Consider the following 26437-nt stretch of genomic DNA (forward strand, 5'->3'; position numbering starts at 1 on the left):
TTTCTAGTCTTTTATGGTCTAGGAAATGCTTGCTCTTGTTGCTTCTCATGTCCAAAGTTACACTATTACAATCTTTGATCTTACAGGACTATATATTTGGTCAGTTGTTTCAAGTCATCTGATCATCATTAATTTTATTGAAGACTCCATCACACATATGGTAGTACTACAAGAAACAATTATCTTGCAAAATAGGCAGACTACAAGTAATATAGCTAGTAAAATTAATAAGGTCCTAAGTAAGTATTTAAGCTAAGAATTTCCATTAGTTGAGGCCCAGTATCTCCCCAGGTCATCTGACCCAGTCTGTTCTGCACCAGTCTCTTATCTTTAAGGGGAAAGATGTATTTGCATTGTACATAAAGTTCACCAAAGATGTCTGCACATAGAAGGCGTGTGGTGGGTTATAAAATTTCATGTTTAAATTTTTCTTGCCTCAAAATGTGAGTTTTTATTTCATCAAAAGAAAAGAACAGATAAATATTTAGGATTTCACTTTTTAAGCTTTCCTATAAAATGTCCAGATTCTAGCAGAAGGCTCTCTCTCAGTCACTGGTAGATAGTGCTGGGATAATTTTGCCAGGCCAGCCCTAGATTACAGCAAGAATAAGGGAGATGCTGGCTCCATGTAATATGCTCTTTTCAGATTAACATTTTGGAAAATCAGTTAAATTAATAAAAGGATGGGGCAAGTTTGGAGTACCTTCTTAAGAAGAAAATTGTCCTGTTATGTTTTCTAATGCATTAAAGCAGTGAACCTCAAAACATCCTTTGCATCTGGAGTGGTCTGTTGTCTGTGATGTGACAGCAAGAGCTGCTGCATGATTCATGGAGCATCATGACGACTGTGAGAGTTTTGAGGGATTAGGCGGAAATACTATTGCTCAGTAAGATAAATACCCTGGCCACAGAACTTGTTTTCTTTGGTTCCAACAGCCTCAGTTGTGCACACAGTGCCAGCATCCAACACAAGTCAGAATTCCTCACTAAGTATGTTTACTTAATGTACATTTGAAATTAGAGACTGGCTTCCTTCCACTTGACTTAGATACATGTTCCTTTTGGTTTTCTTATCTAATTTTGATGGATGAGTTAAGAGAGTTGCTTGGGCTAGCTCTGGAAAACCTCCTTCCTGGCTGGGGCTCTTGCCCTTTCCCCCCAGGAGGAATTTCAATGGACCAGTGTAACCCAGAGAGTACTGTTTTGTTAGTAGGAACTATGCATTAGTCTCACTTGACCCCAAGCTGTTTACCTTGGTTAACACATGCTTGGTCAGACCATGGTGGCCCGACCTTATCTGCCTGAGATAAAGAATAGATAATCTTGTATCCTTCAGAGATCTATGCTCTTGGTCATATCTCACAACTTCTAATAGGAATGCTGTGGGTAACAGACCTCTGTGGTTTGGGAGCACTGTTCTCCATGTCTGGAATGCCCTTCTTGGTCTCAGCCTCTTAGTCAACTTCTGTTCCTCCTCCAAGACTGACACACCTCTGCAGAGCTTTCCTGACTTTTCCTCCCTGCCTTCCTTGCTCCTGATTTGTTCTCCCCTGTATACTCCATGCACAAGGCTATAGCAGTTCTTAACTTCCCTTCAAACCTGCCTCTAGTCTCCACGAGGTTACTTATAATCTAGTATTTGGAATTCCTCCAAACATTTTACAGCAGTCTTGTGATTCCCTGGGGAGGGGAGTAGTTAGCAGTGGAGAAGGACATAACTCTCCCGTTACAGTTTTCAGGGACTGGGAAAGCAGTTAAATCTCTACCTACCATCTATCACCCCGGTGCTTTAAATTATTCACATTGATTTCCAATCCTTACAGATTGCGTGTGATCACGTGAGCACAGACAGCCTGGCTACTGACTCCAGCCCTTCAAAAAAGCCCTGGTCTGTCTGTCTTGATGACAGGTTTGGCTTAGGTCATCAAATTCGCAACAAGCAGTGCCGCCTCTATTCTTTAGGGTAAGTACATTTTACAGCAGAAAACAAAAAACGCTCCTGCAGGCAGCCAACGCTTTTTCAGCAACATAAATTATGAATGGTTGCAGGGTATAACGGGTGCTATGCTTCTTCTCCTGCCATCATTTCAGACTCATCTGTCTGTTACGTAACTGTGGGCACTTGCAGAGCACCAGTGGCCGGGGCCACTTTCTCTCCCATTCTGTTGGTAGTAAGTTGACAGCTTCCATTTTCAGCATGATGATGATCCTCTCGGTGAAGCCGATGATTCTCAGCTAGAATTAGAGCATTCTTATTAGAAACAGAAAAGTATTAAGAATGCACCTAGAAAAAAAGGAACAGTGAGTATATTAGAAATTTTATGCTCAGTTATGATGAGTGACCCAAGACAAATGGCCACTGTTGGATTTTTATGTTTATTTTGTGTTCAATGCCAATGGTAAATCTGTGTGTACTTTTACACTGTAAAAAGAAAGAAGAGGGAACTCCTATGAAAATAATGAGATTTTTGTCAAAACTGTGGGAAGTTATTGATATTCAGTTATTCAGGCTGAAAATGACCTAAATGTACGCATAGATATAGAGAGCTTTTTGTAAAAGGGTGAATATAAAATAATGAGATTATATAAAAAATATACGAAACGCATCAGTATTCATATAAACAGTCCCGAGAATTTTCAAATTATATGTGTCTCAAAAAAAAGGTAGGAGAGGGTTATTTTTGTTTGGAATACTCTGTTGCATCGACTCTAGAAGCTGTGTGGTTAGGTTCTCAGGCAAGATCCCTGGAGTCCTTTACAAAATACTGGGGACCCTCACAAGCGTCCTCTGCTTGTTCCTCACCGATAGGTTTCATCTCCTCTATGATTTACATTCAGGCTCATGAGTGACAGCTGCCACCCAGAATCCTAGATGATAAGGGTTCAGAGCTGACCTTTGGGTGCTGTGGAGACCCACCAAAAGGTGCTAACACACAGAGGATCACGACCGTTGTCAAACTTCATCAAACAAGAATTCTTAGAGTCATTGTGGATTAAAACAAAAGCAAAAACAACAAGTTTGAAATAAGTTTCAGGATAATGGACACATTCTTCTATGGGTTAAATGAAGAGCCATGGTATATATCAGTGGAGCGTGGTACACAGTAGGCACTAAATATATATTTGCTACATAAAGATTGCTTGAGGTAAGAAGACTGAAGAGGGAAGCTGGTTCTGCCATGGTTTAAACTAGGAGCCTGAAGATTAGGAAATGAGTTGCTCAGCCAGTTGATTAGAACAGAGCTCTTTTTCTGGGAGCCCACCAGCTATGATGCAAGACTGTATAAAGAATGGGAACTTGTGACAGTCGAAAGTTTATTTTATATCATATTAACAATGTATGAAAATAGGTCATAAAAATAATTGCATAGTACTACATGCAAATTAGAGATCTCAGCTTGGTCCTGTTTTCTTGCTCCAAACTGCCTTTATGTTTTGGTTAATATTTTACACCCCGGAATAATTTCATTTAAAGCATACAACTGTGTAAAACAAAACTGCGAAAGCTGTTTTGGGGGAAATTTTTCACGTTCCTTTTTGCTTTCCTTATACTTCAGAGCCATTAGATGAAGTGGTTCTGCTGTGAGAGTTCAGATTATTACATGTAAAAAGGTAGTTTCTTATTTTCATTTAAATGTTCACTATTCAAAATCAACTTTGTAAAGAGCAGATAGGAGCAGTTGAATTCCACTGGGAAAAGAAATGAATAGATTTTAAGTGCCAACATTTGATTTAAAACCTAACAATGCTTAATTGAAAACTGGAAACTAAAGAAAATATTTCTTATGTCCTAAAAAAGGATGCTTTGGATTGTGGATGTTTATGTTGATTGTCCTGTTACTCAGGATTGAGAATCTTCTCAGGTGAATTGCTTGCTTCAGGGGCAGGTAAATAGCCAACTGACAACACCTCAATTGATGCTGAGGGAAGAAGTGGTGGTCCTGAGGTGCAAGCATTTAGGCGTGTTGGGATAGCTGTGAGATAGGTGGGGAGGGCAGGTGGCATGTGGGTCACGGGGCGCCCACATCCAGGCAGTATGTGCTCCAAACCTCAGGGCTGTGGCAGCCATTCCTATCCTGAGCATAATGAATGAAGCTGCAACGGAGGGGTGAGGGGGGGTGGTGGCCTTCTGGGGGTGAGAGGAAGAAGGGATCTGAGGATATACTGATCAGAAAGCAGAGGCTGAATGCCCTCCTTCTGATCCATGTCCTACCTTTCTTCCACTCCCAAGAACTGAAGCAGCCATCACCTCTACCTTCTCTCTGATGTCTGAAATTTCTTTACGAAGAATCAAAGCTTTTTATTCTGTAGTTAATGTAAAAGACATTTTTCTAGGAGAGTATACTCTGAGTAAAGTTCAGTTGAAAATTTAAAGAAGATCCTTTTTAATTTTGAAAAGGGATAGAATAGACCAATTAAGATAGGGGAAGGCACTGAAAAGGAAGGTTATGTTATGGAGAAAGAGAAAGAGAAGAGATATGAGGAGAGGCTGTGGGTTCACATGATAATATTTTGTCTACTGCATGACTTTAGATGGGGCCTGCCCTGAAAGTCTTTTTGTGTGTGAGGTGGAGGGGTGATGGTGGGGAGATGGGGTGGGGATGAGGGTGGTAGCTAAAGTGCATTGGGAAAATCATCTTTTTATCCTTCATATCAAAGATTATGTTTCAGGGGTAGGAGTGGGAAAAGAAGAGAAAACTTGAGAAGGGATAATACATAGGTAAATCTTTTTCATCTCTCCTTTAGTTCTCTGACATGTTAATACCATTGGGTTTGAAGACAGATTCTCAGTGTGAGACAGAAGAAAATTTGATACATGGTTAGGCAACAAGAGCCAATACCTTAGGCAGAAAATCTGGGACTTTTGGTTGCCCTGAGCATTTCAAGAGGAATGAATGAGCTTCAGAGCCAAAATTTTAATCTTTTAATAGTTTAATTAGCACAGCAGGAGCTCATATTCTTTTTTTTTTGTGGTACGCGGGCCTCTCACTGTTGTGGCCTTTACCGTTGCGGAGCACAGGCTCTGGACGTGCACGCTCAGCGGCCATGGCTCACGGGCCCAGCCGCTCCACGGCATGTGGTATCTTCTCGGACCGGGACACAAACCTGCATCCCCTGCATCGGCAGGCGGACTCTCAACCACTGCGCCACCAGGGAAGCCCAGGAGCTCATATTCTATATGAATGAGGAATCAGAAAATCATGGACCCAAGGACCCTTTTTAGACAATTTTTTTTCCTAATCACTCTCCCCATGAAATTTTAATACTATAGATAACACCATATATCTGTTTATGTAACATATGTATTATCTATGCTTTAGACATAAAAACAAGAAGATTTTTTTTGGCCCTCAAGAATCAATTTTTGCCCCCTTAGGTGTGATATCATCCCTGTTAAGAATATATTTTAGATGAAGTCTTGTCATTTTATGCAATGTTATTTAATAAAAATTAATAATTATAAAATATTTTAATCCACTATTCAATGTCATTTATGCTTTGGAAAACCTATTTCTCCTTCTCTAGTAGTTGGCAGTTTACAGATCTAGATAATTATTTGGCCAGATTCTCTGGTTCCTGCTAGGATGAGGAATGGACGACTGAAACTCCTCCTGGGAAAAACAGTAATTGTCTTACTTCTTCCAGCCTTTCTGTCTTCAGTGATGAGAGTTAAAAACTTTCCCTGTATCTGCTCTGATTTTATTTTTTTAAATAGCTTTAAATTGAGGTATAATTCACATAACACACAATTCATCCATTTAAAGGGTACAATTCAATGGTTTCTAGTCACCACAGTCAATTTTAGAACATTATCATCACCGCAAGAAAGAAGGCCTGTACCCAGTAGCACTGACTGTCAATTCCCTCCAACCCTCTTTCAGCTCTTTGTCTCCCAGTCCTAGGCAACCACTAATCTACTTTCTGTCTCTATAGATTCACCTATTCTGGACATTTCAGATAAATGAAAGCATATAATATGTGGTGTTTTGATTAGCTTTTTCACTTAGCATAATGCTTTCAAGGTTCATCCGTGTTGTAATATGTATCAGTACTTCATTCCTTTTTACTGCCAAATAATATTCCATTGTATGGAATATACCACATTTTATTTATTCATTCATCAGCTGATAGACATTTGGGTTGTTTCCACTTTTTTGGCTACTATGAATAATATTATTATGAACAGTCATGTATGAGTTTTTGTGTGGACATATGTTTTCATTTCTCTTGGTTATTATATACCATTTTATGTTCCCACCAGCAATGTATGAGGGTTTCAATTTCTCCACATTGTCATCAACATTTACTATTATTGGTCTTTTTGATTATAGCCATCCTAGTAGATGTGAAATGGTATCTCATTATAGTTTTATTTTGTTTCTCCCTACTGGCTAACGATCTTGAGCATCTCTTCATGTGTTTATACTCTGAGCTTTTGCTTCTTAGGGAACATAAAGGATAGTCACCTTAATACTCTTAGAAATATTTTAAAAGAATAACCAAGGACTTGAAACAGTGCCACATCCATCCCTTCTACTCTTCAGTAACACTAAAGGGGATGCAGTTGCCAGCACTGTAGCTAGTTCAAGGGACACTTTTATACAACATGGGAAAGGCATTTGCTCTCTCAAGAACCTTTACTTATCTGCTGCATAATCATTATAGTGATTAGGCGTGGTGCCCCCTAGAGTTGTTTAGTGCACACCCCGCACACCCACCCACACTTAGGGATCCTAGTTGTTGCTTTCTGAGACAGCAGGAGAGAAAGGCAAAAATGGTTACTCTGTTATTCTACTACCTTTGGCTGTTTAGTCCTGTTATCTGCCCCCTTCCTATTTCTTCAACAAATCCCTCAGATTTGATGACCTTTCTGTACTGAAGAGTTTTTGTGATCTCAAACCTCTCCATTAACATATACAGCATAATATTTATAAGCATGAGTTATGTAATTTATCTCTCTGCCACATAGAAGGATAGGTTACAGTCTTCATGAAGGCTTATACCTTTGAATATATGTATTAACAGCTTAACTATTTCAAAAATGGGTTATAGTAGAAATTGCTAATTGTCCCCCAGTATTCATTCTTCCATTCTTCTTTGGTAACGGAACTCCTGAGTTTAGCAGGGCACCTGGCCACCTTGCCAAAGATTGCATATTCTAGCCTTCCTTGCAGCTACAAGTGGCCATATGACTAACTTTGAGCAGTGTGATATGAGTGCAAGTGATGTGTGCAATTTCTAGGCCATGCGCCTAGGAGGAAAGGATGTGACCTTCACCTCCCCTTTTACTTTTCTTGATGGCTGGAATGCAGTTGTGATGGCAGGAACTGGAACAACTGTCTTAGACTTTGAGGTAAAAGCCATATGATCATGATCTATATCTATATATGTATATATAGAGATACAGATAGATAATTTCTATAAAGTAAAATTTTCTACAGCGAATTCTCTTTCCAGTTAAATAAGAGCAGAAAATAGTTTCCTTATAGACTAAATACATTTTTGCTATAAAAAATAATTTTCTTTTACTTAGTTTATTGTAGTTATTTGTTCAAAAATCTTTCTTCTTTACTGCTTCTGAGTTTCTTCAGATCAAGGATCATGTTTAATTTATCTGTCTGTCTCTGGTGTCTAGGGTACTGCCTTGAACATATAAAGTGCTCTGTAAATATTTATTAATAAACATGAATAAGTCAGTGAAATGTAGCCCATTCCATGCTGTGTTGGATATTGTACTGTATATTCTGGGAATTCCAGACCCTACCTAATAGTTTTCTTTTACTTAGTGCAGCATTTTGTGGGTTTGTCTGTCATCATTCATCTATCTCCTCAGCACTAGGGATACAGAAATAAGCAAGACTGACACAGCCCTTTACTTCCTGGAGCTTTACTATCTAGTAGCTGACAATTTCCTAGATCCCTAAGTTCACAAATATTCCTTCCATGATTCTGTGTCCTACCCTTACTTGCAGTGAGGTAGAGTGTAAAGAGCGTGCTTTGGAACTACCTGGATTGGATTTGAGTCCTGATTTTACCCCTTTGGGCCACTTTTTGCAACACTTATGTATATTAAATTTGTTCTTCCTGTTGCTTTTTACACCTACCACAAACTTGACTAATTGAAACTAAGTGTGAAGAAGTAGCAATACCATTTTGAATAAATGAAAGTAAGAATTACAGACCTTGATTAAATAAATGTAGTTTATTACTTTCCAACACAGTACATATTATATATTTAGATTAAATGGATTTTGTTTAGTAAAAGTAGCATAACAAAATTTACAAATTTCGGTAGTTTCATGTTATTTAGTGTATCATACAGAATAGTTCCTCTTCATCTAATGATTAACTTATATATGTGTATGTGTACTTATGATATTTCTAATAGAGAATCCTTGTACATGTGTAGAAAATCTCTGGAAGGATACACAAAAAATTGCTAACTGATTATCTCTGGAAATTGATGGCTAAAATTCTCATGGTGGGAAACTTTTTGTTTTATATACTTATATACAACTTTAACTTTTTCTAAGTGTGTTTGTTATTTTTTTAATTGTAAGAAGCTAGTTTAAATTGAAAACATATCAATACATAATATAGTGCTTTACTAAAAAAAACTAGTTACACAGCTGTTATGTGGTTAATTCTTAAAAATTTCTGAGGGCTTGATTAAAATACATACATGTTTTACAGTGGAAAGTGTTTTCTTGAAATTATATTTTGAAAATTCATGGAGAAATCATTCACTTTTTTACATAGAAAATTTATATGGAAATTATATTTAATGAGTACTTATTTGACTAGTGTTTTGTTCTCTTGGTAAAGCTACAGGACTGCCATTTTCCCATTGGGTTCCATGTTTCCATGATAACACAGGTTTTGCTCATCTAAATATCAAAAAATTCTTTTTTTTTTTGGCCATGCCACGCAGCTTGCGAGATCTTAGTTCCCCGACCAGGGATCGAACCCAGGCCCTTGCAGTAAAAGTGTGGAGTCCTGACTATTAGACTGCCAGGGAATTCCCTAAATTTCAACAAATTTAATTAAGTGAAAAATCTCTTGGGACAGGTGAGTTTTATAACATTCTGATCGATAAAGAAATAAATCTGTGTACTAAAAAGTGCTTTGCAGCGTCTACTGCACCTCTTAGATACACATTTAATGCCAGGTTTATCAGTTAGCTGTTGCTATGTAACAAGTCACTCTAGAACTCAGTAGCTTAAAACCATTATTTATTGTTGCTCACATGTCTGCAGATCAGCTGAGCTTCAGTTGATCCACGTCAGGCTCAGCTGAGAGACTTTACTTCAGGCTGAGGTGGCTAAGGGCAGCTGTGTTTCATAGAAGGCCAGTGGATTGTCTGGGACACCTCTGCTCCTCATGTCTTTTAGTTTCCTGAGACCAGCAAGCTATCCAGGGTATGTTTTTGTCACAATAATAGTACAAAAGAGTGAACCATTGTTCATTCTTGAAGTGCTCGAAGCCTAGGATCAGGACTGGTATCATGTCCCTTCCTTCCAAAAAGCAAGTCACATAGCCAAGCCAAAAAATCAAGGGACAGGAAGGGACACTCCATACATGATGAGCATGGCAGTAGTGTGGATGAAGGGGTGAAGAGTTAGGGCCAGCAAGTCAATCTGCAACACCAGATTAGATAATGAACAAATTGGGGGAAAGCTGGGATAGAGATTACAATGGTCTGAGCTGTGTGGGTTCAATAGGAGGTTGAAAATAGGAAACAGGATCTCTTGGGTAGAAGGAATGGGAATGTTTGTGAGAAGAGTGCTGAATCTTTTTCTAGCCAAAAGTGTCAAGAGAATTATAGCTGAAGAATAGCAGAGAGCTAACATGACATGGTCCAGTGAGATTAAAAGAATGTAGTGGGAGTGAAGGGAGAGAACAAGGCAAACAGAATATTAAGAATGTTTAGGTGGAAGATCTCTGTAGTGAAGATTATTTTAGTTAACTAAATTGTTACCCAATAAGCTTGTATATTTCCAAATTATAAAATAGTCTGTAATAGTAGAGTCTAAGAGGATGAAGCATTTCTGCCCTGGGTTCAGGTTTGGCCAATGCATTATAGATACTCTGGGATTTTGGTATCTTTAAGCACATCTAATTATAGTATTTGGGGCAGAAAAGTCATAACCACCATTTTTTAAAAAAAATCATCTTCTCTTGGTTAATTTCATGTTTTTCATTCAAAATGATGCTTTAATCAAAGTTATGAATCTTACATCACCAAGTAAGGAATATTTATGAGTAAATTAAAAATTTGTAACTATGAATATTCCACAATATGTGTTACCTAACTGGGTACTTAATACAATTAATTCATGATTTCTACCCCCTGCTCATGTGAATTTAGGTGATATACCTCTTGCTTCTTGAGTACTAGATCCAGTAGAACCACATACGTCTGCCTTTTTTCTTTAACTGTATTATTTAAAATGCACTCCATTCTTAAGAAAACAGCTGTTGTCTTTAAGTCAAACTGCATGCACAGCACCATGGCCATGCACCTCTCCCTAAGGGAACTGTTGCTCAGACTTATATTTTTGACATATTCTGAGAAAATCTCTTAAGACGACTAGATAGTCTTCTTTGTTTCATTGCTACTACAGTTTATATCTTTTTTAAAAAAATCAATTTGATATTCTTCTACATGTTTGAACATGTGGTTCTCTGGTCTGCATTTAGCACATAATTTCTCTCCTTTCTTTTATCCAGAAGCTTTTAGCTTTAATGCTTTTTGTGAAGGAAGGTTTATGGAATGTGTACAACCAGCCATGTGTTAAAACAGGAGAAGGCTTGATATGACTAAGAAAATTGACCTCGGCACTATCATTTTTGTCAATACAACACTTTTGCTCCATATAGTTTTTTGTTGTTGATCTTCATCCTCTTTCTTTACAGGCTGGGAAGTGATGATACCCATTTTGAGGTCAGCATGGCCAATGATGGATGTGAAGTGCATCGTTTTGATCCTACTGTTAAATCAGCTCATATTCTGGAGGGTGAGCGTTTTTGGTATCATCGCTTGTCCGTCGACTGGCGGGACTCCCATCCAGCTGTTGCTGCCCAAAAACCATATAGGAACACCAGAAAACTGAGAACCATTTTGAATGAATTTGGGCATCACAAGGTCAGATTTTTCATTTGATTTCATAGTTAAAGTGAACAAACTCATAAGCTTTTTTTTTTTTTAATGCAAACCAAAGATTGGATAGTTGAAGGTCCAGTTTTAACCTTACTGATCACTTATCATTATTTATAGAGTCAGCTCTGTAGATACAACATTTTGGCAAGGATAGAGATTTTAAATTGATTTCAAGATTTTATTTGCTGTTGAGTAGTGCTAAGGTTTTGACCAAGACTGGGCAAGGAGAGTAAGAAACTTACTCTGGTGTGGGCTCAAGAGTACCATTTTCATTTGGGAATTGATTTTGAATTTCCAGACAGAGCAAACTACTTACGTCAGCTTCAAATACAAAAAGTAATCAGAACCAGGTTTGTGTTTGATAAGAGATCGCTTGTTTCTCACTGTTGTAACAATGATTTTGAGTCTCTTAAAGGTCAGAAGATACATGTAGCTTTGATTAAAATGTACTTTGTAAAATTGAATGGACATTATATGTATTGCAACTGATATAATTATGTCAAAAGACATCAAATCTCTACAAATATTTTATTGTGAATGGATAGCAAAAGGAAACTCAGTCTTTGAACTGCATTTTTTGAAAGCAATTTTTAGATGTGACTAATTGCATTCTGTAGGTAGATACTAGAGAAATTCTCCTGAGTGTAGTTGTCTTGCCTTTGATTACCAGCTCTTCTTGGGCTTGGCCTATCTTGGCCTATTATTCCCAGCCAGAGATGACATGTAATTTAGGACATACCAGAATGGGTGTTCCTGAGATACAGTGTACATGGAACTCAATTTTAAATCTTGAGTTGGCTGCTTGATCTTTAATAAAAAGACTTTTCCTCTGCATTGTTCTTTTTGCTCCCCCTCCCCCTCCTCCCCTTCCTCCCCTTCCTCCTCCTCTTCTTCCTCTTAAAAAAAAAATCCAAAAACAGAAAACAAAAACTTCCTTTAATTGGACAACAGGAACTTTTTCAAGAACAACTTCAAAGAATTTGGTGTTCTTTTAACATGTGTTTTGAATTTTGTATTTATTTTGATTTGTATTTGTATTTTGACTTGCCATTCAGAGTAACTAGCATTTAATAGTTAGGAGCCTTAATGAAACACATATAGGTGTTTTTGCATAAAATCTTTGAACAGAACCCAAAGAAGTGAGAGCATTTTTTCAGAATATTATTTTGTTTTTGCTGCATGTTACCTTCATAGACATGTTTTTTGCAGCTGAAAATTACAGGCTTGACCCTTTCAGCATGTCAACTCTAGGTTATTCAAAGAGCTAACTACTGATTCCTTGTGTTTATTTAGGAGTCTTGCTGCTCCCCCTTAATGCTCTTTACATCCTGGCCCTCCACCCCCATTCTTCAAAGAAAAGACTGAGTAGAGAAAAGAGGTGAAAAACACAAAGCCATTTTGCTTTTATTGGATAATATTTTAGCCAAAGATTGGGAAAATGTGAGGATAAAATTGACTTCGAAAAATGATCTGTGGATATAATTTATCTGTGCCACATTTCATATGAAAAACGTGTTTTCAGATAACCAGGTAGGCACCTGAATTGTGCTTGTTAACTCCATGGGAGCTGCAGTGGGCGAACCTTTATGCTGTAGCTGCAGCATGATGCCTTTTACAACACTGCTCCTGAGACAGCAGAAATATTTAGTGATACTTAAAAAGGATAAATGTTTTAAAGGATTTTTTATATTCTTAGGGCTATTATTTTATTGAAAACACTAACAATGACTAAAAATGATTAAGATGGTAATTTTAGGTTACGTGATTTTTACCATAATAAAAAAAAATGGAGGAAAGAACCCCATAAATAGTGAAAGTGATCTGGCTCAGAATTGCCAAGTATGTATTTGTCGCTTAAAAAAGAGTCCCTTGCTGAAAATTGAAAAGATACTGGTATTCTTTCATAGAGATTTTTTGGGTGAATCCTTTAAAACAAAAACAACAAAATCTAAAGCCATTGGTGAGTGATTGCTTCCATTAGGAACATGCTTCTAGCTAGAAGCTACGTGGTGCCAGATAAAAGGAAACCTCATTTCTGGCCTGCAGCAGGCAAGGTCTGTTTTCATTTCTCTGCATGTGTACAGACCCTGGTAAATACGATGTAGCGCTCTGGCAGGGAAAACAAATGGAAAAAACACACTAAAAAATGTCAGTGTGTTTGCCTTGCCTCCCTCACTTATTTTTCCTGCAAGTGACCATAGAGACCAAAGGGGTTTTGTTGTTTTGTTTTCACTTCATGACTTTAAAATATCACATATAGTTTTGCGATGTTTTCCATTTTAAGGAGTTATTTTTCTTCTTCTCTTTAGCCATCTATACATTCCAGCAACTCAGGAAAAAATGTAGGCAAAAATGAAAGGCAGAATTTTGAGATGGTGACAGTAAAATGCATGTGGCTTTCTTACTGCTTTTAAAACTCTTGGGTAATTTCAACTTCAAACCGTAAATCAGAAAACCTTTCTAAAGCATCAAGTGAGAGCAGCTGTATCAGCAAAAGTGTGTGCACGAGGAGCCCAGTCTGTCAGGGAATAATATCACCTGGATCCAGCATTATTTGGAATGATTAACTGTCTTCTCTTGGCTGAAGTGCTTGTTGCTGTAACTATGCATAAGAATTTTTCCAGAACATGACTAGAAATATCGAATCTGAGATTTCTGCTCATATTAATCGTAATGGTTGCTTTCTTCTGAAGACTTTATTACACAGAGTATCCTAAATGATCCAGGCTGGTTAATGAGAATTATTATTTTCAGTCATAACCATGCTGGAGATAATATGAATAACAGGACTACATTAGAGCTTACCTCTGTGAGCTCATTACTCTAGGTTTGAGGCATGGGTGCTCTTGTTGGTTTTTGGCACTGGGCAAGTCATTTAACCTTTCGGCTCTCAGTTTGACTGTCAGTAAAATGGGGATAATGATACCACCTAAATGGATTGTTTCTGAGAATTGGGTCAGAGAACACAGTGTGAAAGCCTTCAGCAGAGGGCCTGGCGTCAATTTGTCATTTGATTGTAAATTCAAAGAATTTTTTATTAACAATTTCAGTAAGTTTTTACTAAATTTTATAGAAATGTTTTCTTTTTTCTCTTTGTTTCCAGGGAAAATATATCGGCAATTTCTTTGGAAATTGCTAACTGCACCTAATTCTAGTCAAGAGTTTTTAATGAAAGTTTTGTGTGAAGTTGAAGGGAATTGGTCCTTCAGACTTGGTCATAGAAGAACTGTTCTTGTTTGCATCCTCAGGGCACTGAACGGCTTTGTGGTGATTGTATAGAAAGTAAATCCTGTGCTATATAGAAGTGAAATAAGCTGCTGAGAGTTAATTCAGAGCAGATGTAGACCATGGGGTTGGGCCTGCTGGTCAGGTGATGCAGGTGCAGCTGACTTCTTGCTTGTTCAGCCCTGGGGGGGCAGGTCCTCCCCCACCCAGGACGTTGCCCCCGAGGCTGAGTGCCTGCTTGGACTCTGAAAGGAATGCCAGTTTCTGCTTTCCTGGGCAGCCAGCCCGCTATTAATTGCTGTGTTTAAGAGAATATGAGCTTTGAAATTAAACTACAAAAAGATTCCTTTTTCTTCTTGCTTATCGAGTTTGCAAATATAAACAACATGTTGATACTGCCCTACATTGAAATGCTTGTTGGGAATACTGTTCACACTTCGCTGTTGGAAATGGAAAATAAGATTCTTTCAGGAAGAACATCGGACCATGTGTATAAGTTATGTCACTTTTTATTTCTAGAAATCTTCTTTGCCTTAAATTCTGTTTTGTCTGCTGTTAGCTCTGCCATACCAGCTTTTTCTTTTGGCGGGGGGGGGGAAATACGTTTTATATTAAATGATATTCTAGAGTCCTTTATTTTTATATTTTTTGGATATAGTTTCAGTTTATGTGTAGTCTGTAAGAGTGACATTAAGTATAGGCCTGGATTGTATTTTTAAATCCAATCTGAGAGTCTGTCTTTAAACAGGTGTGTTTAATTCACTTACCTTTATTGTGATTACTGGCATATTGGACAAATTTCAATTCTTTTAAATTGGGCTATTTTTTCTTAATTCGTCTTGGTTACCCTTAAATTTTAAATGTATATTATTAACTATAAAATTTTAAAACAATGTATCAAGTTAGTCAGTATTTCTGTATTCCTCCTAAACACAACAAGGATCCTAGCAACTTAACTACCCATTGAATATGAGCCCCACATTGCTATTATCTGGAGTTTTAGTTTACCTCTTTTACATTTTTATATTTTCTTTTGAAAAGATGTAAACATAAACGTTGGAAGAATAAGAATAATACAATGAACTCTCATATATTCATCACTGAAATTCATCAATTGTTAATATTTTGCCACACTTGCCCTCTCTCATTTGTACAAATATTACATTTGCATTTGACTATTGTCTCTGCAGATTTTTAAAAAACTCAATGGAAAGGAATGGATGGATACTTCTATAATACATCTATGTATGTGAATTTAATCCATTTGTATTTATCGTGATTGCTGATATATTTGGATTAATTGCATCTTTGTTATATCAGTTGGCATCACGATTAATGTTGAAACAATGAAAATATCCTTATTAAAGTCGGGGAAAAATAAGGATACCTGTCATTATCATTAAAAAAAACTGGATTAGAGCTCTTTAAAAAAAATCTTATTTTGAGATAATTATAGATTTGCATGCAGTTGTAAAAAATAATACAGAGATTCCATGTCCCTTTTCCCAATGGCAAACCTATAGTATGATATCACAGCCAGTATATTGACAATGATACAGTTCAGATACAGACCATTTCTAGTACTGTCGGGATCATGTTACCTTTTTTTTTTTTTTTTTTTTTTTTTTTCTGCGGTTTGCGGGCCTCTCACTGTTGTGGCCTCTCCCGTTGCACAGCACAGGCTCCGGACGCGCAGGCTCAGCGGCCATGGCTCACGGGCCCAGCCGCTCCGTGGCATGTGGGATCTTCCCGGACCGGGGCACGAACCCGTGTCCCCTGCATAGGCAGGCGGACTCCCAACCACTGCGCCACCAGGGAAGCACCCATGTTACCTTTTTATAGCCACACCTACCTTCCTTTTCTCCACCTCTTTCCCTAGCCCCTGATAACCACTTACCTGTTTTCCATTTCTATAATTTTGTCATTTCAAGACTGTTATATAAACAAAATTGTACAGTGTATAGTCACGGTTATTTAACACAGTTCCTAAGATAATAGTTAACACAATTAGAAAAGAGAAAGAATCTTAGGGGTAAAATTTAGGAAGAAGAAGGTAAAAATTGTTATTATTATATGCATATGTATTATATTATTGGAGCACTCATTATTGGTAGATAATATGATTGCATACTGGAAAACTCAAGAGAATCTAATGAAAAACTATCAAACAATAAGAGAATTTAAGGAACTGTTTGAGTGCAGTGTACAAAAATTAAAAACATACACTTTCATGAATAACCAGAATATATAAAGGCAGAGAAGACACCATTTACAAAAGCAACAAAAAAAAGATAAAAATAAACTTAAGACATGTGCAAGATCTATAAGAAGGAAACTTTATTCAAGAATTTAAAATAACACTTGAACAAATTCAAAAGCATAACATGTTCTTGGGTAGAAGGACTCATCATTATAATGACTTAATCTTTCTTATGTTAATTTATTCATTTAACATGATCCCAGTAAAATTGCCGGTAGAATCATTTTTTTTTTTTTTTTTTCAGAACAATAAACACCTTCATTACACAAGCTAAGATAGGAGGGAGGAGGATTTATTTGACTTTCCAGGCCTTGATTTTCCTCAGATAGAATTCCAGCTCCTTTCCCTCTAGCACATAGCCGTCTACTTGGCCACACTGGCCTGGTCTTGAACCGATGCATGCAAGAACCTTGCCCTGCTGGAACTGCTCCTCTAGAAGATTGCTGATTTTGGCATCCTTTTTCTTTCCATCATATTTCTTCTGAATTTTTTTGATTGTTCTTTGTTTAATATCTCTTTCTCCTCAGGAGTCATCTTGGCCCCCTTCTTGCAGCCCAGGGGCAGTGCATAGTGGGACTTGTGCCACTGTCCGTATATTGTGCTGTCAATGAGCATGATGTAGTTCTTCACCAGGGTCTTGGTACAGAACGGTTCGTGGTTAGATGCATTGTAGACAACATTAGTTATCCTTGTCTTGCACGTACAACATTCCGAGCCCCAGAAGAAGTTACCCACATCCAGCCTCAAGGCCTGGTACTTCCTGTTGCCTCCCCGCCCACGGACTGTGTGTATGCAGTGGGGGTCAACCTTGGTGTCAGTGGGGTGTCCCAGCACATACTTCTGCTTCTTGTGGTAGGGCTTTCTCTTGCCCCCAGTCTTGTGGTGCTTGTGCCAGTTGTCCCGACAGATGCCAGTCACTCGTGCTGGCTAGAAAGAGCTGTCTTTACTCCTTTGTATATTCTTGCCTCCTTTGTCACAGATTAATTGACCATAAGTGTGTGGCTTTATTTCTGGGCTCTCTATCTTGTTCTATTGATCTATGTGTCTGTTTTTGTGCCAGTATCATACTGTTTTGATTACGGTAACATTGTAGTATAGTCTGAAGTTGGGGAGTGTGATTCTTCCAGCTCTGTTCTTCTCAAGATTGTTTTGGCTATTTGGGGTCTTTTGTGTCTCCATATAAATTTTAAAATTTTATGTTTTATTTCTGTGAAAAATGCCATTGGTATTTTGATAGGAATTGCATTGAATCTGTAGACTGCCTTGGGTAGTATGGCCATTTTAACAATATTGATTCTTCCAATACAAGAACACAGCATATTTTTCCATCTGTTTGTGTCTTATAGTTTTTGGAGTACAGGTCTTTTGCCTCTTTAGGTAGGTTTATTCTTAGGTATTTTATTCTTTTTGCTACAATGGTATTGTTTCCTTAATTTCTCTTTCTGATACTTCATTGTTAGTGTATAGAAATGCAACTGATTTTTGTATATTAGTTTTATGTCCTGCAGCTTTACTGAATTCACTGATGAACTTTAATAGTTTTCTGGTGGCATCTTTAGGATTTTCTGCATATAGTATCATGTAACCTGCAAACAGTGACAGTTATACTTCTTCCTTTCCAATTTGGAAGGAATTCCACTCCTGGTTATATTCGGAAAAAAACCCCACTAATTCAAAAAGATACATGCACCCCAATGTTCATAGCAGCATTATTTACAATTGCCAAGATAAGGAAGCAGTCTAAGTGTTCATCAACAGATGAATGGATAAAGAAGATATGGGGCTTCCCTGGTGGCGCAGTGGTTGAGAGTCCGCCTGCCGATGCAGGGGACACGGGTTCGTGCCCCGGTCTGGGAGGATCCCACATGCCGCGGAGCGGCTGGGCCCGTGAGCCATGGCCGCTGGGCTTGTGTGTCCGGAGCCTGTGCTCCACAACAGTGAGAGGCCTGCGCACAGCAAAAAAAAAAAAAAAAAAAAAAAAGAAGATATGTTATATATATTTATACACACACACACACACACACACTGGAATACTACTTAGCCATAAAGACGAATGAAATTTTGCCATTTGCAGCAACATGGCTGACCTTGGAGGGCATTATGCTAAGTGAAATAAATTAGACTGAGAAAGACAAATACTGTATGATATCACTTATATGTGGAAAATAAAAAATACAACAAACTAGAATATAGCAAACATGAAACAGACTCACAGATACAGAGAACAAACTAGTGATTACCAGTGGGTGGGAGGGGTGATATAAGGGTAGGGGAGTAGGAGGTACAACTACTGGGTGTAAGATAGGCTCAAGGATGTATTGTACAACGTGGGGAATATAACCAATATTTTGTAATAATAATTGTAAATGGAAAGTAACTTTAAAAATTGTGTAGGGGGTGACTGGTTCAAGATGGCAGAGTAGAAGGATGTGCACTCAACTCCTTCTTGCGAGAGCACTGGAATCACAACTAATTGCTGAACAATCGTCAACAGGAAAACACTGGAACTCACCAAAAAAGATACCCTACATCCAAAGGCAGAGGAGAAGCTGCAATGCGATGGTAGGAGGGGTGCAATCACAATAAAATCAAATCCCATAACTGCTGAGTGGGTGATTCACAAACTGGAGAACAATTATACCACAGAAGTCTACCCACTGGAGTGAAGGTTCTGAGCCCCACGTCAGGCTTCCCAACCTGGGGGTCTGGCAAGGGAAGGAGGAATTCCCAGAGAATCAGACTTTGAAGGCTAGCGGGATTTGATTGCAGGACCTTGACAGGTCTGGAGGAAACAGAGTCCACTCTTGGAGGGCACACACAAAGTAGTATGCGCATCAGGACCCATGGGGAAGGAGCAGTGACCCCATAGGACACTGAACCAGACCTACCTGCAAGTGTTGGAGGGTCTCCTGCAGAGGTGTGGGGGGCTGGCTGTGGCTCACCGTGGGGACAAGGACACTGGCAGCAGAAGTTCTGGGAAGTACTCCTTGGTGTGAGCCCTCCCAGAGTCTACCATTAGCCCCACCAAAGGGCCTGTAGGCTCCAGTGCTGGTTTGCCTCAGGCCAAACAACCAACAGGGAGGGAACCCAGCCCCACCCATCAACAGATAAGCGGATTAAAGTTTTACTGAGCTCTGCCCACCAGAGCAACACCCAGCTCTACCCACCACCAGTCCCTCCCATCCAGGAAGCTTGCACAAGCCTCTTAGATAGCCTCATCCACCAGAGGGCGGACAGCAGAAGCAAGAAAAACTACAATCCTGCAGCCTGTGGAGCAAAAATCACATTCACAGAAAGACAGACAAAATGTAAAGGCAGAGGACTATGTACCAGAGGGAGGAACAAGATAAAACCCCAGAAAAACAACTAAATGAAGTGGAGATAGGCAACCTTCCAGAAAAACAATTCAGAATAATGATAGTGAAGATGATCCAGGACCTCGGAAAAAGAATGGAGACAAAGATTGAGCAGATGCAGGAAATGTTTAACAAATACCTAGAAGAATTAAGGAACAAGCACCTAGAAGAATTAAAGAACAAAAAAACAGAGATGAACAATACAAAAACTGAAGTGAAAAATACACTAGAAGGGATCAGTAGCAGAATAACTGAGGCAGAAGAACAGATAAGTGACCTGGAAGACAGAATGGTGGAATTCACAGCTGCAGAATAGAATAAAGAAAAAGAAATGAAAGGAAATGAAGACAGCCTAAGAGACCTCTGGGACAACATTAAATGCACCAACATTCTCATTATAGGGGTCCCAGAAGGAGAAGAGAGAGAGAAAGGATCCGAGAAAATATTTGCAGAGATTACAGTCGAAAACTTCCCTAACATGGGAAAGGAAATAGCCACCCAAGTCCAGGAAGCACAGAGAGTCCCAGGCAGGATAAACCCAAAGAGAAACATGCCGAGACACATAGTAATCAAATTGACAAAAATCAAAGACAAAGAAAAATTATTAAAAGTAACAAGGGAAAAATGACAAATAACATACAAGGGAACTCCCATAAGGTTAACAGCTGATTTCTCAGCAGAAACTCTGCAAGTCAGAAGGGAGTGGCACAATATATTTCAAGTGACGAAGGGGGCTTCCCTGGTGGTGCAGTGGTTGAGAGTCCGCCTGCCGATGCAGGGGACACGGGTTCGTGCCTCGGTCCGGGAAGATCCCACATGCCGCGGAGCGGCTGAGCCTGTGAGCCATGGCCGCTGGGTCTGTGCGTCCAGAGCCTGTACTCCACAACAGGAGAGGCCACAACAGTGAGAGGCCCTCATACTGCAAAAAAATAAAAATAAAAATAAAGTGATGAAAGGGAAGAACCTACAATCAAGATTATGCTACCAGGCAAGGACCTCATTCAGATTCGACAGAGAAATCAAAAGCTTTAGAGACAAGCAAAAGCTAAGAGAATTCAGCACCACAAAAACATCTCTACAAGAAATGCTAAAGAAACTTCTCTAAGTGGGAGGAAACACAAGAGAAGAAAAGGACCTACAAAAACTAACTCAAAACGATTAAGTAAATGGTAATAGGAACATACATATCGATAATTACCTTAAATGTGAATGGATTAAATGCTCCAACCAAATGACACAGGCTCGCTGAATGGATACAAAAACAAGATCCATATATATGCTGTCTACAAGAGACCCACTTCAGATCTAGGGACACATACAGACTGAAAGTGAGGGGATGGAAAAAGATATTCCATGCAAATGGAGATCAAAAGAAAGCTGGAGTGGCAATACTCATGTCAGATAAAATAGACTTTAAAATAAAGAATGTTACAAGAGGCAAGGAAGGATACTACATAATGATCACGGGATCAACCCAAGAAGAAGATATAACAATTATAAATATATATGCACCCATCATAGGAGCACCTCAATACATAAGGGAAATGCCAACAGCTATAAAAGAGGAAATCAACAGAAACACAATAATAGTGGGGGACTTTAGCACCTCACACCAATGGACAGATCATCCAAACAGAAAATTAATAAGGAAACACAAGCTTTAAATGACACAATAGACCAGATTAATTGATATTTATAGGACATTCCATCCCAAAACAGCAGATTACCCTTTCTTCTCAAGTGCGCATGGAACATTCTGCAGGATAGATCACATCTTGGGTCACAGATCAAGACTTGGTACATTTAAGAAAATTGAAATCATATGAAGCATATTTTCTGACCACAACGCTATGAGATTAGAAATAAATTATAGGAAAAAAAACATAAAAAACACAAACACATGCAGGCTAAACAATACGTTAGTAAATAACCAGGAGATCACTGAAGAAATCAAAGAGGAAATCAAAAAATACCTAGAGACAAATGACAACAAAAGCATGACAATCCAAAACCTATGGGATGCAGCAAAAGCAGTGTTAGAGGGAAGTTTATAGCAATACAATCCTACTTCAAGAAACAAGAAAAATCTCAAACAATCTAACCTTACACCCAAAGGAACTAGAGAAAGAAGAACAAACAAAGCCAAAAGTTAGTAGAAGGAGAGAAGTCATAAAGATAGAGCAGAGGGTCTTCCCTGGTGGCACAGTGGTTAAGAATCTACCTGCCAATGCAGAGGACACAGGTTCAATCCCTGGTCTGGGAAGATCCCATGTGATGCAGAGCAACTAAGCATGTGCGCCACAACTACTGAGCCTGTGCTCTAGAGCCCGCGAGCCACAACTACTGAGCCTGTGTGCTACAGCTACTGAAGTCTGCATGCCTAGAGCCCATGCTCTGCAACAAGAGAAGCCACTGCAATGGGAAGCCTGTGCACTGCAACGAAGAGTAACCCCCACTCGCCACAACTAGAGAAAGCTCGCGCGCAGCAACAAAGACCCAATGCAGCCAAAAATAAATAAAATAAATACATTTAAAAAACAAGATCAGAGCATAAATAAATGAACAAGGAACAAAGAAAACAATAGTAAAGATCAATAAAACTAAAAGCTGGTTCTTTGAGAAGATAAACAAAGTTGATAAACCTTTAGCCAGACTCATCAAGAAAAAGAGGGAGAGGACTGAAATCAATAAAATTAGAAATGAAAAAGGAGAAATTACAGTGGACACCGCAGAAATACAAAGCATCCTAAGAGACAACTATAAGCAACTCTATGCCAATAAAATGGACAACCTGGAAAAAATGGACAAATCCTTAGAAAAGCACAAGCTTCCGAGACTGAACCAGGAAGAAATAGAAAATATGAATAGAGCAATCACAAGTAATGAACTTGAAACTGTGATTAAAAATCTTCCAACAAACCAAAGTCCAGGACCAGATGGCTTCACACGTGAATTCAAACAAACATTTAGAGAAGAGCTAACACCTATCCTTCTCAGACTCTTCCAAAAAATTGCAGAGGAAGGAAGACTCCCAAACTCATTCTACAAGGCCACCATCAACTTGATACCAAAACCAGACAAAGATACTACAAAAAAAGAAAATTACAGACCAACATCACTGATGAATATAGATGCTAAAATCCTCAAAAGAATACTAGCAAACAGAATCCTACAACACATTAAAAGGATCTTACACCATGATCAAGTGGGATTTATCCCAGGGATGCATGCATTCTTCAGTATATGCAAATCAATCAATATGATACACCATACTAACAAATTAAAGAATAAAAGCCATGTGATCATCTCAATAGATGCAGAAAAAGCTTTTGACAAAATTCAACACCAATTTATGATGAAAACTCTCCAGAAAGTAGGCATAGAGGGAACCTACCTCAACATAATAAAGGCCATGTATGATACACCCACAGCAAACATCATTCTCATTGGTGAAAATCTGAAATCATTTCCTCTAAGATCAGGAACAAGACAAGGATGTCCAATCTCACCACTATTATTCAACATAATTTTGGAAGTCCTAGCCATGGCAGTCAGAGAAGAAAAAGTAATAAAAGGAACACAAATTGGAAAAGAAGAAGTAAAACTGTCACTGTTTGCAGATGACATGACACTATACATAGATAATCCTAAAGATGCTACCAGAAAACTACTAGAGCTAATCAATGAATTTGGTAATGTTGCAGGATACAAAATTAATGCACAGAAATCTCTTGCATTCCTATACACTAACAACAAAATATCAAAAAGAGTAATTAAGGAACAATCCCATTCACCATTGCAACAAAAAGAATAAAATACCTGGGAATAAACCTACCTAAGGAAGTAAAAGACCTGTACTCAGGAAACTATAAGACACTGATGAAAGAAATCAAAGATGACACAAACAGATGGAGAGATATATCATGTTCTTGGATTGGAAGAATCAATATTGTGAAAATGACTGTACTTCCCAAAGTACTCTACAGATTCAATGCAATCCCTATCAAATTACCAATGGCATTTTTTACAGAACTAGAACAAAAAATCTTAAAATTTGTATGGAGACACAAATGACCCTGAATAGCCAAAGCAATCTTTTTTTTGTCTTGTTTTTTTTTTTTTTTTTTTTTTTTTTTCCGGTACGCGGGCCTCTCGCTGCTGCGGCCTCTCCCGTTGCGGAGCACAGGCTCCGGATGCACAGGCTCAGCGGCCATGGCTCACGGGCCCAGCTGCTCCACGGCATGTGGGATCTTCCCAGACTGGGGCACGAACCCGTGTCCCCTGCATCGGCAGGCGGGCTCTCAACCACTGCGCCACCAGGGAAGCCCACCAAAGCAATCTTGACGGAAAAAAATGAAGCCAGAGGAATCAGACTCCCTGACTTCAGATTATACTCAAAGCTACAGTAATCAAGACAATATAGTACTGACACAAAAACAGAAATATAGATCAATGGAACAGGATAGAAAGCCCAGAGATAAGCCCACGCACCTATGGTCAACTAGTCTGTGACAAAGGAGGCAAGGATATACAATGGAGAAAAGACAGCCTCTTCAATAAGTGGTGCTGGGAAAACTGGACAGCTACATATAAAAGAATGAAATTAGAATGCTCCCTAACACCATACACAAAAATAAACTCAAAATGGATTAAAGACCTAAATGTAAGACCGGACACTATATAACCCTTAGAGGGAAACATAGGAAGAACACTCTGACATAAATCACAGCAAGATCTTTTTTGACCCACCTCCTAGAGTAATGGAAATAAAAACAAAAATAAACAAATGGGACCTAATGATAAGTAAAACCTTTTGCACAGCAAAGGAAACTATAAACAAGATCAAAAGACAACCCTCAGAATGGGAGAAAATATTTGCAAACAAATCAACGGACAAAGGATTAATCTACAAAATATATAAACAGCTCATGCAGCTCAATATTAAGAAAACAAACAACCCAGTCAAACAATGGGCAGAGATCTAAATAGACATTTCTCCAAAGAAGATATACAGATGGCCAAGAAGCACATGAAAAGCTGCTCAGCATCACTAATTATTAGAGAAATGCAAATCAAAAGCACAATGAGGTATCACCACTCACACCGGTTAGAGTGGGCATCATCAGAAAATCTACAAACAACAAATGCTGGAGAGGGTGTGGAGAAAAGGGTAACCCTCTTGTACTATTGGTGGGAATGTAAATTGATACAGCCACTATGAAGAACAGTATGGAGGTTCCCTAAAAAATTAAAAATAAAATTACCATATGACCCAGCAATCCCACTCCTGGGCATATACCCAGAGAAAACCATAATTCCAAAAGACACAGGCACCCCAATGTTCATTGCAGCACTATTTACAATAGTCAGATCATGGAAGCAACCTAAATGCCCATCGACAGATGAATGGATAAAGAAGATGTGGTGCATATATACAATGGAATATTACTCAGCCGTAAAAAGGAACGAAATTGGATCATTTGTAGAGACGTGGATGGACCCAGAGACTGTCATACAGAATTAAGTCAGTCAGAAAGAGAAAAACAAATATTGTATATTAACACATATATGTGGAATCTAGAAAAATGGTACAGATGAACCAGTTTGCAAGGCAGAAAAAGAGACACAGATATAGAGAACAAATGTATGGACACCAAGGGGGCAATGGTGGTGGTGGTGGGATGAATTGGGAGATTGGGATTTACATATATACACTAATATGTATAAAATAGGTAACTAATGAGAACCTGCTGTATAAAAAATAAATTAAATTTTAAAAAATTATGTAAAAAATCCTGGAGTAAGGATGTCATAAAAGAAGGAATAATTAATTTGATTAAATATAAAATTTCTACACAGTAAAAATACCAAAAGCAAAATTAAAAGGCAAATAAAAAACTGAAAAGTATTTACAACTCATTTCATAAGCAGAGAGCTAATTTCACTGGTATGTAAGAGCTTTAACAAATCAATAAGTAAAAGGTTAGCAACTTAACAAAATTTGATAAAGACTGAAAAAGTAGTTCACATAAAAGGAAATACAAATGGCTCATGAAAAAGTATTTAAACTTGCTCATAGTATGAGAAATGGAAATGAAACTAACCTTAGATACAATATTCTCAGGAATCAGATTATCAAAGATAAAGAGTGGCATGAACATAAATTGGTACAGTCTTTATGCCAGGCCATTTGGCAATATCTGTTACACTGCAGATGCAAATACCTTTTGATCCATCAATTCTACTTCTGTGAATTTGCCGTACAGTCATACTCCCATATATGTGAACTGATATATGAACAAGGTTATTATTATTTGCCTCATTGTTTGTAATAGCAAAGGATAGGAAATAATCTTCATGTTTACCATTGTGGAAGTGTTTAAGCAGATTATTTGACTTGTATTCAGAATACATAAAGAGCTGTACAACCAACAA

The 26437-nt window shown here is 38.3% G+C and overlaps 2 protein-coding genes across 3 annotated transcripts in view; one reads left to right on the top strand and one right to left on the bottom strand.

Moving 5' to 3' along the window:
- The window catches only part of METTL24 (methyltransferase like 24), a 112031-nt gene that overhangs the window by 40778 nt on the left and 44816 nt on the right, over nt 1-26437 (top strand). For both annotated transcript variants that reach the window (XM_032650626.1, XM_032650627.1), the window contains exons 3-4: nt 1824-1963; nt 10918-11146. In XM_032650626.1, coding sequence (XP_032506517.1) covers nt 1824-1963; nt 10918-11146 — 369 coding nt within the window. The remainder of the gene's footprint in view (nt 1-1823; nt 1964-10917; nt 11147-26437) is intronic.
- Nucleotides 16939-26272, bottom strand: LOC116763702 (40S ribosomal protein S8-like). Its single transcript, XM_032651766.1, is given in 3 exon segments — nt 16939-17141; nt 17144-17569; nt 26227-26272. Coding segments are annotated over 3 exon segments (675 nt in total).

Source organism: Phocoena sinus, chromosome 12 (genome assembly GCF_008692025.1).
Source record: "Phocoena sinus isolate mPhoSin1 chromosome 12, mPhoSin1.pri, whole genome shotgun sequence".
NCBI classification, from domain to species: domain Eukaryota; kingdom Metazoa; phylum Chordata; class Mammalia; order Artiodactyla; family Phocoenidae; genus Phocoena; species Phocoena sinus.